A 14,277-nucleotide genomic window follows, 5' to 3' on the forward strand; every position below is an offset into this window, starting at 1 on the left:
TTTCATGTCAACAAACGAGAGCAGACACAAATAAACTCCAACATCTCCAACATTTTGTTTTTTTCATTGCACAACTGTCAAACAACAAACTCCTGGAAACCATTAAAGTAATTTATAAGCTTAAAGACATTTTCCATCCATCCAATTTTTCCCACTTGTCCCAGATAAGTGACCCAGGCGTCTCTCTCCCCACCAACAGCGTCCAGCTCCTCCTGGGGGATCCCGAGGAGTTCCCAGGCCAGGTGGGATATATAATCCCTCCAGCCAGCTCTGGGTCTGCCCCGGGGTCTCCTCCCGGTTGGACATGCCCTGAAAACCTCCAAAGAGAGGCGTTCCGGAGGATCCTGATCAGATGCCTGATCCACCTCAGCTGGCTCCTTTTGATGTGAAGGAGAAGCGGCTCTACTCCGAGCTCCCTCCGGATGTCCGAGCTCCTTACTCTGCCTCTAAGGCTGAGCCCAGACAGCCTGCAGAGGAGACTCATTTTGGCTGCTTGTATCCGCGACCTCATTCTTTTTTTTATTTTCATTATTTTATATTCTTTTTTGTCTTTGTGCTGCTGCAACACCCGGATTCCCCCCCTGAGAATCAATAAGTATTATGTTATCTTTCTGTCAGTACCCAAAGCTCACGAGCACAGGTGAGTGTTGGAACGTTGGTCGACTGGTAAACTGAGCTTTGCCTTCAGGCTTTTATTCAGTTGAATAGCACAGTATGGAGCCGGTGTAGATCCATGTCCCTGGGTGCGAGTGAATCAAACAGTAAAGCTGTGGGCTCACAAAAAATGAGGCTCTTAAGATCTCATCACACTTCTGTATTATTAAAGGTTTTGTTCCAGAGACTCACATCTGAGAACTGTTCTTGTGCTCGCAGCAGAGTGAAGACAGACCTCTGATGAGAATCATTATCTGCGACACATTTTGGAGGTTTGGATTTTGACTTTAGAAAATGTTTGATGTTGGAGATTGAGGATGTTTATAATGCATCTGTTTTCATTTGTCTTATTCTTACCTCCCCCCTACACAACCTGAGTGACATCCACTCAGGCCGTCTCCTCACACAGGCCACAAACATAATGAAGAATCCCTCACACGCCGGACACCCCCTCTTCACCGCCTGCCCCTCGGGCAGACTGAGAACCCCCAGCACACGCACCCCGCACGGACAGGCTGTGTACTGGACTGTTTTTATTTAGCATTTAGAATGTATTATATATGTGTATATTCCATACGCTGCTAACTGGATGGCTCCAACAAAGGTTTGTTTAGGGATGGGGACGAATACTCGAGTACTCGTTCATAAGGTAATTAGACGACTCAGATATTGAGATTAATGGAAATGCTCATCCCTAGTGTGGTTATATAACATGCAGTGACTAAAAAGGATCGATCTGTCTTCACAAATGAAATTCTTTAAATACGAGTTATTAAGTTATAAGATGAGAAGAGAAAGAAGATGCAGTCAGCCAGTGAAATCAACTTTACATCAACTTCCTGCTCACATTCATTCACACAGCCACCGTTCTCTCCTCCTCTGAATACATTCACACTTCAGCAGGCCATTAAAGGGGTGAGACCAAAACCACTGCAGTCCATCATCAACTTTAGTACAGTGCTGCCATCTAGTGGTGTAAGTCATCACAACAAGCACACACCTGTACATGTGTAAATATAATCTTATCTTAGTCTGCCCCCTGTATGTACATGTTTGTCCCTTAATAGAGATGTGTGTGTGTGTGTGTGTGTGTGTGTGTGTGTGTGTGTGTGTGTTGGCTCACCTGGAAGGACCTCTCCATGGTGATGGCGAAGTAGTACTCCCTGCGTGGATACCTGCGCTCACAGATGAACACCTGGTTGCAGATCCGACCCGCCTCCCCGGTCTGCTTGGTGTACAGCTTTCGACCAATCATCTGGGAGGAAATGTCTCGAGCCTCCTCTGGCCTGGAGAGGGAGGGAGGGAGGAGACATCATGTGATCAGGTAAAATCACATGGAGTAGTAACCTGAGAGATTTTTAAAGAGCGTCTGCTTCGAGTATATGTAAAGAGAACGGATCAGAACACAGAAGGAATCTTTATCAGCTTCTTTAAAAGCATCCAGAAGCTAACCGTCATCTCCTCCTGTTCCTGCAGCTTTTTCCTGCCACACTCGTGACATTCAGCGAGAAGGTGACCAATCACTTTTTCAGACAGTCGGCTGTGCCAATTAAAACTTAGCAAACACTCTCCTGACGCCTGCAGCTCCTCAGCCATTCAAAGGAAAGTCAGGACCTTATTTCTGTAGTACACATCCTGGAGAGCAGATGTTTGAGTCTTCTCATGCGTGGATAAAAGAGGCTTTTAAAGTAATTGTGTTGGTTTGTATTTCACTGAACTAAGGACAGACTGTGTAAGAGGCGTCTCTCCGGTTACATTTAAGGATGCAACATGTTAGATCTAATACATTTTATATAAACCACATTTAAAAGTTAGAATCCTTCAGATTCGATGCAAAAAAGAAATGAAATAAAATTATTATATGTATGGTCTGTCATTTTTTAACAACAGGTTACCAACACGTTTCATAAAGCACGCACGGAGATGCAATAACTGAAATATCATTCATTGAAGATAAACTGCTTCAGCAAAATAAATAATAATCAAACACGGGATGTATACGGATTCATTTAATCACTTCTAATACGTGACATAACTTCATCAGAGCAGCTGCAGGTCTGCAGTGTGTCTGAAGCAGTGAAGCCTCTGTGTTGGATAGCTGCTTCAGTCACTGATGCCCATGTTGTTCCCACAGGAGCCCCTGCAAACGGGATGGTGATGTGTTGTTGGTGTTAGATTGTGTTTGGTGTCAGAAGCTGAAATACTCACGAGTAGACGATCCTCACTCCTCCCTTCAGCCCGCCCTCGAATGTCCCCTTCCCTCTCCCACCGGCCAGGACCTGAGCTTTCACCACCAGGTCCTTTGAACCTAAGACACACACAGGGACACACACACAGGGAGACACACACACATTAGTCTGTCAATCAATGATATGAACTATAATAGATGAATAAGATGACTGATGTCTCATCAAACCTTCAGCCAATCAGAGAACAGATCAAGCAACAATGCCAATCCTCCTCTAGTTGTCAGGAAATGTTTAACATGACATTTATTTTAGATGTTTTTTTTACATAGATTTTATATAATTAATATTAACTGAACATCTTTGTGTTCTTTACTAATTTGGGGAAATTCTTCTATTCAAGAAACACAAGACAAATATTTGTCCTCGTTTGTAAAGTTGTACAGGTTCATTTAATATCTTAATATTTAGTTTAACATGCAGTTAAAGGCTGAGTGTGAAACAGACTCGGGTTAGATGTTGGACAGTTAAACAGGTCAGGTGTTGATTTCAACAGTAAGTTACTCTGGAATGATAGAAGTGTAACGTGATCGCAGTGAAGCAGCAGAGTCTATGTTTAGACGGAGTGTTTGTCTCCTTACTGAACAGCTTCAGCTATTTAAAACCTCCTCACACAAAGGTCAGCAGAGGTCAGGACACTCTGAGGGGGTGTGAGCTGCTTGTAACGAACACAACCGTGTCAGGGTATCATTCAAAAAACCTTTATTTAAAATCCAGTACGGCAACAAAACCAAGAAACAACATTTCAAACACAAAACAGTTCAGAACGTTTTTCTGTTTTCAACTCCTTGAAAAAACGTATCATCAATCATAAGTTATCAGAGAGACAAGCTAAGCTAACGTTAGCCGCAGCCGAAGTGCTTAAGAAAAACACAGATTTTTAACATGAAGCTTCTTAGTTTAGTGTTTTACTGGTTTAAATGATCAGGTCTGTTTGTTTAAGAGAGGAGGAGACCTCTGCGAATAATTCGGCTCCCGTTAAAACACTAAAACTAACCTAAAAATGGGCTGAGCTAATTGTTTGTGTGTTTATGTTAATGTGCTGCATATCACCTGGCAGCCCCTCAGATCTCCTCTCCACTGAGGAGCTTAATGAATAAAAGGTGGATCTGCTCTTTTTAATGTTTATTTACCAGTTTAATTATCAGGGCCGTCTTAAAACTGTGTGGTAGACAATGTAAGCAGAGGTTTATGAACAGCAGCAGCCAGCACGTGAGCTCCGTCTGCATGCCGCTATGACATGTGACATTAGACAGCAAATTGACAGCACTGTTGGAACTTGGTACACACGTGCCACATGCTTCTATGACTCTAATTAGTTCTACTTTAAAAGGTATCAGCTAATCTAGTCTTAAACAAAGACTAACATTAGGTGTCAAACCTTAAAACTTTTGCGGTAGCTTCTAAAATGTGTTTGGAAGTCAAGTCAAGAACCAAAAGTTAGCGTTAGTGATTGCTCAGCCTTTTGACAGTTTAAGAAATTAGTTCTTTGTCAGCTACTTCAAAATATGGCGCTCTGGGTTCAGTAAAGACAACACATGCTTGGCCTACATTTATGTCTCTTTTTCAGTCTAAATGTGTTTGATATCATTGATCATTGCTCAGTGCAGCTCACCGATCTGCTTGGCCACGCTGTAGGCCTCCTCTGAGGAGCTGGCCACCAAGCCGTCGGGCACAGAGATGCCGGCCTCCTTCAGCAGCCCGATGCTCATGTACTCGTGCAGGGAGAGGTTCCTCTGCTGCTGCTGCAGGTGGGGGGGCTGCAGCTGGGACACATGGCCTCCCAACAGACCTGAAGAACCCCCCAGAACCTGCAGGAACAAAAGGAACAGACACAGGCGATCAGTTACTTTATGGACAGATAAATGTTTGCACAAAATACAGAAAAACCCTGTAAAGTGCAAACAAAGCTGTTTGCTGTCTGGAAAACTGCTGAGGAACAGAGGGACATTCTTGTAAGTGGAAGCGCAACACTCAGCAGGAGGACACAAGCAAGAGCGGAAAGTTCAGGAAGGAAATGAAACCAACAGAGTCAGCTGGACACACACACGCACGCACGCACACACACACACACACACACACACACACACACACACACACACACACACACACACACACACACACACACACACACACACACACACACACACACACACACACACACACACACACACACACACACAATCTAGGAAAACTACAGGAGTCAGAGATGCTGGTGTGTGAAGTGACAGACAGACAGTGATCCTGGCTGTGGTGGGATGAAGTGTTGACACAACAGACTCCCCCACCTCATAATATGAGCTGCACAGGAACATAAAACAGCAGGAGCTCAACATGTGGAGGGGTTAGCTCTCTGACGGTCCCGCTCAGAATAAAGCCAAGGAAAATGAGTTCTTTGGCCTCTGACAACAACATCGAACAGCTCCAAGTTATTCAAGTAAAGTAGTCAATATGTAAAACTGGTGTTGTGTCTGTATAGCTTTGATGAGTCGTTGCCACTATTAACTTTACCTGACTGTGTATGAGGATGTCTCGATGTGATCACAAAGATTGGTATGAGGAAAATCAAAGCATTTAACCTCATCAGTATCGCCTCTACTGATTCTCACAGGTGTTTTTACTGTAAAGCTTTCATACAGCAGACAAGACGTACAAATGACTAACATACAGAGGAAACTTTATAACTATGCTGTGTAATAGTTCACAGTTAGGTCAGGTTAAGGCTGCAACAACAGAAACAACCTGATCATAACGTTTGTTATTTTTCAACATACAAAGAACACCACACACACACACACACACACACACACACCATGTTTAAACAGATATATAATGGAATTACATCACAATGATCAGACTAAAAACTATCTATAATCAGGAACTGCATATTTAATGGTAACATATAAAACTAAAATACTTCTGATGAGACACAAAAATGGCCTCATCAGTTCAAATCAAGTATCATCCTGACGTGTATCAAACAGAAGACGTCTTTAAGGGTTAAAAATACACGTTTCAATCCCAGTTTAGCTCCAACACAGCTGACTGCACGTCGTAGCTGCTCAGACTTCATGTCAGGACTGAACTGCACAGACAGCAGACGGTGGAACATGGGAACCTGCTCCAATTCTAGTTACTCTGTGCGTTAATATGCAAACTAGTTTCCGATGGAATATGACAAACGTGGTCATTGATGTCGCTTTACAACAAGCAAGTATGAGATTTTCAGAAATGATTATTTGCCAAAGTTTTGTTGTGATGTGAAAATACTTCCTTTTGAGATGTATATGAAAGTCCTTAGTGGTGTAATAGTGGAAGAAAATCAGATAAGTGGTCAGTGTGTAACAATACATGAATAACATGTTTGTAAGCCCGTCGTGGGATAAAGTCTGTAATTTTTGCATTATATTGTAAACTGGTCAAATAATTTGTGAGATGATCACAAGCAAAACACTAAAACAAATCTACACTTCCTGTGCAGACAGGAAGTTTAAAAACATGGTCAATGAACCTTTCAAAATACATCTCAGCGACATACAACTTAATTAAAGAGAGGAATTCCCTCACATGACGCACAGGTGTTAGAATGGACCATTTTATTTCTCCAGTTGATGCTTCATGTATGGTCACAATGCCCCAAATGTAACTGTTGAATTTCACAAAATACCTCTTAGTTTTTGTTAATGGTTGTCTAAATCTGAAGGACGTTCCTGTTTTCAATGATTCTTTTTGTTTTAATATAATGAACCAGAATCAGAGGCAGGGTTTGATACCAACAACCAAATCTACAAGGACACTCTGAACCACATTTACCACCATGTGATAAGGAACTAACCCTACACAGGACACTGGTTGAAGCATTCTTGTTTGTCGCTCTTCTTAATCCAAAGTGTGTGTTCTTATTTATTCAAACCGTGTGACGCTCAGAACGATCAGTAATGATGTCAGAATCACTGCATCACACTTAGAGGACAGTCGATTCAATGGGATAATATTATTATGGCTACAACTGAAATAAGGAAATTAGATAATGAATGTAAAATGTTAATTATAATCTCATATCTGCCTGGTAGATAAGGCTTCTGTGCTGCTCTGTGATGACCTCTGACACAGTTTGTGTTGATTACTGTCCTTGTTTACCTGATCATAAATTAGAGTAAAATCACTGCTGATATTTCCATAAAGCAGCCTTGAAATAAAGATAAAGAAACAATTAAGCTTTTAAAAAGGTTACAATGACCAGTTCCCACATATCTAGTTTTAAATAACTGCTTAAATATTCATGAGGACCCACCTTCTTCCACCTTAGTAACTCGGGATTTGCTTGGGTATGATTGATCATCTTTGTGTACCTGATTATAAATTGTGGCATAGTCAATACTGATATGGGACTGTTGAGCAGACAACATAAAAACAAACATTTAAACTACAAAACAAGGTTATACAAATCCAAGCAAGCTCAACTTGAAGCTCCAGATCAGACAGGATTTGCTTGAGTATGAAAGCAACAGATTTATGAATTCCCACCAGCTGTGACTTGCTTGTACTTGTAAAACAATGACACCTTCTGAATACCAGCTACCCTGCAGTACAACATGTTCGTGCACCTCCTCCCTGGCTTTAGTCCCTGCTGTGTGTCTCTCTGCAGTGAAAGCTGTTGTTTTTGCTCTCTGGGGCTGAGCGGATTTGTCCAGATAACTTTCACAGGAGACACAGCGGGACAGATGCGATGGCGCAGAGCTCAGCAGCTCTCCTCCGCTGGGCTAACAGCTGCCGGTGGTGGAGGTCACTGAGCTACAGCTAACTGTGGTCACTGTTCACATTCCCCTCCAGAAAAACAATCTAAAACTATCACCTGATGAACCAGACTACAGTGAGGCCTAACGGATTGATAACGTGTGTGCTAGCTGATGTTTTTGCTGGGTCACCTCGGCAGCAGTGACAGCTCCAGCCACGCCAGTAACGCTAGCTCCGCGCTAGTTAGCATGTTAGCCAAAACAACGGAAACTCAATGAATATGAGCTAATGTCAAATTTGACCCTGTCAGTTTTGGATAAATTACAGTCTTCAGGGAGGGTGTAGCGCTGTCACAATGACCTGCTCTGAAAGCTCGAGTCTTTGCTCTAATATGGACACACACACTCACCTTGGAAGCGGCGCTGATAGTGTTTCTGGCCCCTGAATTTCTCAGGCTAGCCGTCAAACGGCCGCAGATCAGGGACGTCGCCATGTCTCCCTCTACAGAGTAATGCCGCGCATGCGTAGTGAACAGCAAAGTCGGCTTCCCCAGTGCCTCCTTCAAGCGCTGTCGGACACTTTACAATCATTTTCAAATTAAAGCTCAAACTAGCCCATGAAACATAACTGAAATACATTTAGATTACTGAAAAGTGAAGTTTAAAACGAAGAGGAAAAAAAGACTTCTAACTAGATCCATATCTATAACTATTCATGCTAAATGAATGACTATGAATGAATGAATATCTTCTGTATGCCATTTGTCTTCTCTTCTGAACAACAATGTAATGCAAATTAGATACATTGCATGTTTTCAGACATAAAACAAAACCTATTGCAAAAGCTGGATAGTGTGTTAATCTACTCTGCCTTTTCACACAAATAGACACTACTGATTCATAACAAACTTCACATTGTGAGTTTACAAAGAGTCCATGAATGCAGCAGTGTCATGGCCTTGGCACAGTGCAAATATAGCCTTATTCGGGCCTTTCACCTAAATTCTTCAATCATAACTGCATAATAACTCAGAATTGTCAGAAAGTTAAGCAAATTAAAAATAACATTCCAGAAATATTCATTTTACCCATTGTTACTCTTTTTGATGAGTAAAAGTTTAACAATAAAAAAAACATACAGCTCTACGATTGGAGCCACCCTGGCCTGCTGTCTGCCTGACTTTGACATACAGTACTAATTCAAACTGTGTGAAACTACTGCAGGTTGATATATGAGGGAGGGGTCTTTACATGGTACAATAAACTGCGTTTCCTTTAACGGACCTGCTGCTGTATATTTGGGTTTTGCGATAATCTCAGCCTTTAACTTCCTTTTTAAATTTACTTTTACAAGTTGGTTTATCACCATCAAATACACACACCAACATCATTTCTATTCAAAAAGTATTTATTTACAAGGCTGCGTATTTACAAGCTTATTTACACGGAGGTAAATTAGCAGCATTTGTCCATAGTTATACAGGCACACACACTGGAGACATGATACACACTCACATAGTTATAGTTCCAAACACGAGTCACCAAAGAGCAGGAAAAGTCACATTTAGGGATTGGTTTCTGTTTGGGCCTCAGTCCTGGCTCAGATCGGAGCTCAGTTTGTGAGGTTTTGAGTTTTGTTCAACTTGTTTGCACACTTTGTTTGACGTGTATGCTAGCAAAACACAGAATCCAGCCTGCTTTTGTAAACAGGCCTGAAACTGGTGCAAACACACGCTATGGAAGAAACAATCGGAAACATTGGGAGCCCTTCACTTTCTTGCACAGTTAGAGGAGTCGATTGATACCTCTGCCATGTCTGCACAAAAAACATGGAGCAGCCAATTAGCTTAGCTTAGCAACTATAAACAGGGGAAATGGCAAGCATTGATGTGTCCAAGAGTACCAAAATCCTCCTACCAGCACCTCTGAAGCTCAATAATAACATATGTTAGGTAACTAGTCCTGGTTTTACTGGGTTATGTCGAGGTCCTTTTTTCTCTATTTCTGACAGCCTCAAAGTGACGGCAAGACTCTCTGCATCCTGACAAGTCGTTACGTTTTGACAGAGCTAAGCTAGCTGTTTCTATGCTCAGTAATCATAACGATTACACACGGAGGTGGAACAGCCTCAAGAAACCCGCCATGTTCCTTCCCTCCTCCACGTCTTCAGTAGAGACTCTGAAGACCATGGCTCTTTCTACTCTGGAGGAACAGCTTTCTCTGATTCCTATGAGCTCTAAATCCCCACATTAAATCCTTCAAATGTGACCCTGATTATCTCTTTGGAAAAATGCAGGCTTCTGAATGACTGACTGATTCAATTATCGTAATTATAACATCTTCAGACATTTAACTAAAGAGTCCTCAAGGCCACAAACAGAACACAGAGTCTGTTTTTCCCCGCTAAGCAACAAATAATGAGATTTAAAGATGCCTTATGATGCTGTTATTAGCAGTTCAGAAACACGCAGCCTTCTGCTCTTTGCAACGTTAGGATCAATAAGGAAAATTAGATGCTCCTCTAACAAACTCTGGAAATAAATGAAGCACTTTTTTAATAACAGATAGTGGGGAAGTGAAGACCTCAGCTGACGATCATAAATGATGGTTTAATAATAGACCGGAGCGTCTGTTTTAATCTCTGAATCTATTTCTTTCTACTTTACCAACGAGCTCCTTTGTTACTGTCAAATAAATCTCCAACACAGACTGAAGTTCAGCTGAGGAGAACAACTGCAGCTCAACGTTTACCTGCAGGAAATCCTGTAGAGAAAGAACACGACGGTCCTCTAGATTAAGTGTTGTCCTTCCATGTACGAGTCCTGCTCCCTGCTGCCACAGATGAAGATAGTACATCAGACTTTGCTTATTGGTGACCACACACACACACGCACACACACGCACACACACACACACACGCACGCACACACACAGTGGTTCAGTCGGAGTCACTGCTGCTGCTGGAGGAATCTGTCGACATGGCCTCCACGTCGTCCTCGTTCTCCTTGTTGTGACCCGGAGGCTCCAGGCCGAAGTCGTTGCCGTGGTGAGGAGGCAGCATCCCCACGGAGACGTCCGAGGACTGCCAGGGGTAGTGAGGCGTCAGGACGTCTGAGGAAACAACAACAGAGACGGAGAGTGAAGAAGAGGAAACGGGTTATTGTCCCAGCCGGCTCGTGAGGCTCCAGACACATCATCACATGACATCACATCAGCTGGTCGGGGGGGACAGTTGGTCATGTAGTGGTCATGTATGTACTGTATGTAAATTGTAAATGTACTCAGTTTATAAGGATCAGCGTAGATTTGTTATTCAGACACAGTCAGCGTTCATACCTATACATGATCACAGGTGATGGTTCAGTGATGAAATGATTGAATCCCAGAGAGTCGCAGCCCTAACGTTTATAACACTTCTATATGAGCCTAAAATAGTTTCTCCTCAGAGTGATGGTTCCTGCTGGTCGTCCAGGACTAAAGCTAGAGCACATTTATCTAGAGTTATCAAATCGAGTGAGTTACAGCTCCGAATCTGGATTTACTCCAGATAACGTACTCCAGTTTTAAAATCCACCTGCATGAAGTGGAAATGGTTGTAACCGCAGAGCCAGAGAATCACAGCACTCTTCTGTATCTTGTCAGGTGATTACAGAGTCGGGTATCTGCTCACATAACAGCTGTTTCCTTCGCCCTGTGATTAATCACAGCTCAGCAGTGTCTTCTTTTTAGTCCAACAGTTCTTTTCTGATTTTTAAATGCAAAGAGAAAAGTCTGTTTGTGTTCGAACACAAAGAAGATGGAAAACAGTGGATTATGAGCAGGTTTGACATCAGTGACTGAATCTAACCCCCACCAGAAGAATCTGTCTTTCAGCCAGAATATCTCGCTGATAAAAGAGTCGACGAGAGGAAACCACGGCTGATGAGTTCGTTTTAACTGGTGTAAAAAAATAAAAGACTTCCATGCAGCCACTACAGTGAGGAGACGTAACTTCTGGATCATGAGACAGTAAAACCACACAGACATGCTGAATGATGAATAACCACAGTAAACCTTTGGAATGACTCACCTGGCAGCCTCCCAGCAGCCAGAGCATCGCCTGGCAGGTGTCCGTTCACCCCATTGGTCGGCAGGTTGGCCATGTGACCCAGCATGCCACTGCGCATCTCCAGGTCTGTGGGGTAGGGTCTGCGAGGATCACCTGAGAACAACAGGTGTGTCAGCAGTGAGGTAGAACCTGAGAACCAGAACCTGAGAACCTGCAGAGACTCTTTGGTTCCTACCTGGGACCCAGTTCAGCGGAGCACACACGGCGTTACTCGCACTGATCCTGTGAGCGTACTTGATGATCTCTTCTGATGAAATGCTTCCTGCAGAGAACAAAGTAAACAACATGAGGTCACTGACAGACCCTCAGAAATAACAACCTCAGAGAACAGGTGTGTCAGCTCACCTTTCCTGGCTTTATCAATGGATTTGAGTTTCTCTTTGGCCTGGTAAACAGCGGTGGCCTGAAAACAAGAAGAGGGAGACGATTTAGATCAACAGAAGAAGCTGCAGTGAATATCTGTGAAACATTCTGACGGTTCAATGTTTGATGAACAATCATTAAACAGGACCACTGAAGTAAAACAACCTCTCAGCTCCATAACATCAAACCAACACTGGACCAGAGTGCTTGTTAATCTGTACTAGAAACAAGCCGAGAGGCCCCTCTCCTATATCAGAGGATGGTTTCTCCAGTCACTGTGTGTCTTTTTGTTGTCGTCATGTTCTGTGTTTTTGTCGATGCTAAGAGGTCATAGGTCCCTGTGTTTTTGTGGTGGGAGGAATTCGTTTCAGTCGACCACAGCAGTGATCAGATTTTAATCCTCCTGCATTTCCAGCTGTACAACACACACACTGCTTAGTTCTTCATTACTCCGTTTACATATTTTGGATGCCTTCTACCTCAGATTATCTGTTACATCCTATAACTTTGGAGCCATCAGACAGTTCATGAATACAAACATGTCTGCCCTTTTACTAAAGACAGAGTAGAAAGAGATTTTGGAATGTGTATAGTATTCAAATATGACAACAGTCATATCCACAGCCACAATAACACACCATTATGAATATCAAAGTAGTGAGGAAATAGTAGCGTAATGTTTGAACTTGTCAGCATTGCCCAAATTTATTAAGGGTAATACTAGACCTCATTGTGGATGAAAAAGCGCCACCTACCAGGATGTGTTCAGCCTCCTTCAGCTGTTTCTGGAGCTGCTGGATGTCACTGTCTCTCTTCTCCACCTCCTTCTCCAGCAACTGCATCTCCTCGTGCACCTTCCCCTGCGTCTGAGCCACCTCCATCAGCTCCTGAAACTCCCTGTCCCTCTGCACCAGCAGCTCCAGGATCTGAGGAACACACACATGTTAAGCATTTAATATGCACAAAAAGGGGGAATAATCTGAACTATTTTCCTCTTTAACTGGACTTGTTTACGTAGAAGTTTTATCTTGTCAGTAATTGCACATTCTTGTATGTACATGATCTTCTGTGGCTTTGCATAAAAGGTTAAGATCATCCTTAATTGGTCATCAAATGGGAATCTCGGGTTTTGCAGCAGCACAAGGACAGAAATATGGGTAATAATAATGTACGGTTCTACATTCATACGTAATGGTTTATGTGTAAAAACAATGACTGCAGATTGGGGCTGGCTGGTCTTAACAGTCGTTATCACGGTCTCTCCCGTAAAGGTAGGGGCATTGCTCGAGTGTGTGTGTAGTGTTACCTGAGTGTCCTCTCCTGGCTGGGGTAGTTTCTGACTCCTTGACAGAGCCAACATTTCTATCAGCTCCCTGAAATATAAACACACGTAGAGGGACAATTCAAATAATGGAGGCTAATATTAGCTTAGCAAATGTAAAACACAACAGCGGGTTCACAGCCGATTAAAGCCTTCAGACGTGACACAACAACAACGTTTAAAAGAGTGTAAACGTGACATCATAAAAAACTGGGAGACTTTACCGGGATAAAACCTCCAAATCATCCAACACAGACAGAAGCCGTTCTTTCGTTGACTTCTCTGCCGCCGTCGCCATAGCTGCTTAGAGTCGCTTCTGCGCAAGACAGGAACTGATGTCTGGCAGATTGTCTTCTTCTTTGAAGTATTACGGCAGCAAGCACCCTTCATGTTTGATTACTGCCATCTGCTGGTAGTATTTAAAGACTACAAGTGGATTTCCGCGAGTACTGTACTAGTACAATTACTTTTTAATTACTAGTACTTTACTTGAGTATGTTCATATTACGTTACAGTAAAATTTTACTCCATGAAAAGATTTCATCAATTATGATTTAAATACAAAACAAATGTACGTCATCTATCTATCTATCAAATCAGACCTGAACATACTGCTTTCCTTTCATTGTGATACTTTAAGTAATTGGTGATGAAAATACTTGTATACTTTTACTGTAATACTTTACTTCCTGTAGCTGAGACTACTGCTGTACCTTCACTGTGATACTTTGACGATATTTTACTGAGTTTAAATGATAAAAGTATAACTTTTGCTTTCTATACTTTTTACTTTCGCTTTCACCGCTCTGATCGGGGGAAATCAGCCGAAACATGGCAACCATGTCTGGT

At 42.5% G+C, this 14,277-nt stretch overlaps 2 protein-coding genes across 3 annotated transcripts in view; both read right to left on the reverse strand.

Moving 5' to 3' along the window:
• sucla2 (succinate-CoA ligase ADP-forming subunit beta) overlaps positions 1 to 8,142 on the reverse strand; it is a 19,209-nt gene extending 11,067 nt beyond the window's left edge. Inside the window, exons 1-4 of the mRNA XM_069663424.1 lie at positions 8,047 to 8,142; positions 4,516 to 4,711; positions 2,863 to 2,962; positions 1,778 to 1,940 (exon numbers count right to left, since the gene is read on the reverse strand). Coding sequence (XP_069519525.1) covers positions 1,778 to 1,940; positions 2,863 to 2,962; positions 4,516 to 4,711; positions 8,047 to 8,130 — 543 coding nt within the window. The 5' untranslated portion in view covers positions 8,131 to 8,142. The remainder of the gene's footprint in view (positions 1 to 1,777; positions 1,941 to 2,862; positions 2,963 to 4,515; positions 4,712 to 8,046) is intronic.
• A 1,821-nt stretch (positions 8,143 to 9,963) lies between these two features.
• Positions 9,964 to 13,739, reverse strand: med4 (mediator complex subunit 4). Of its 2 annotated transcripts, XM_069663307.1 has the most exons (8): positions 13,653 to 13,739; positions 13,414 to 13,480; positions 12,863 to 13,033; positions 12,090 to 12,147; positions 11,920 to 12,006; positions 11,706 to 11,837; positions 10,567 to 10,747; positions 9,964 to 10,465 (listed from the first exon to the last, which is right to left on the reverse strand). In XM_069663307.1, exons 1-7 carry the CDS (start codon positions 13,724 to 13,726, stop codon positions 10,575 to 10,577), a joined length of 762 nt encoding a protein of 253 aa, XP_069519408.1. In that variant the 5' UTR covers positions 13,727 to 13,739; the 3' UTR covers positions 9,964 to 10,465; positions 10,567 to 10,574. The 2 variants fall into 2 exon arrangements, with proteins under 2 accessions (XP_069519408.1, XP_069519406.1); XM_069663305.1 differs by having other exon boundaries at positions 9,964 to 10,747.
• Between the last annotated feature and the right edge of the window lie 538 nt (positions 13,740 to 14,277).

Source organism: Semicossyphus pulcher, unplaced genomic scaffold (assembly GCF_022749685.1).
Source record: "Semicossyphus pulcher isolate SPU_LCO1_2020_fin unplaced genomic scaffold, fSemPul1.0.p SCAF_15, whole genome shotgun sequence".
Lineage (NCBI taxonomy): Eukaryota > Metazoa > Chordata > Actinopteri > Labriformes > Labridae > Semicossyphus > Semicossyphus pulcher.

Coding starts and splice junctions, on each gene's coding strand:
- med4 (XM_069663307.1), bottom strand. CDS start 13,726: ATGGCGACGGCGGCAGAGAAGTCAACGAAAGAACGGCTTCTGTCTGTG. Junction 13,034..13,413: donor AGCCAGGAGAGGACACTCAG/GTAACACTACAC, acceptor TGTGTTCCTCAG/ATCCTGGAGCTGCTGGTGCA. Junction 12,148..12,862: donor AGGAGGCTGAACACATCCTG/GTAGGTGGCGCT, acceptor TCTTGTTTTCAG/GCCACCGCTGTTTACCAGGC.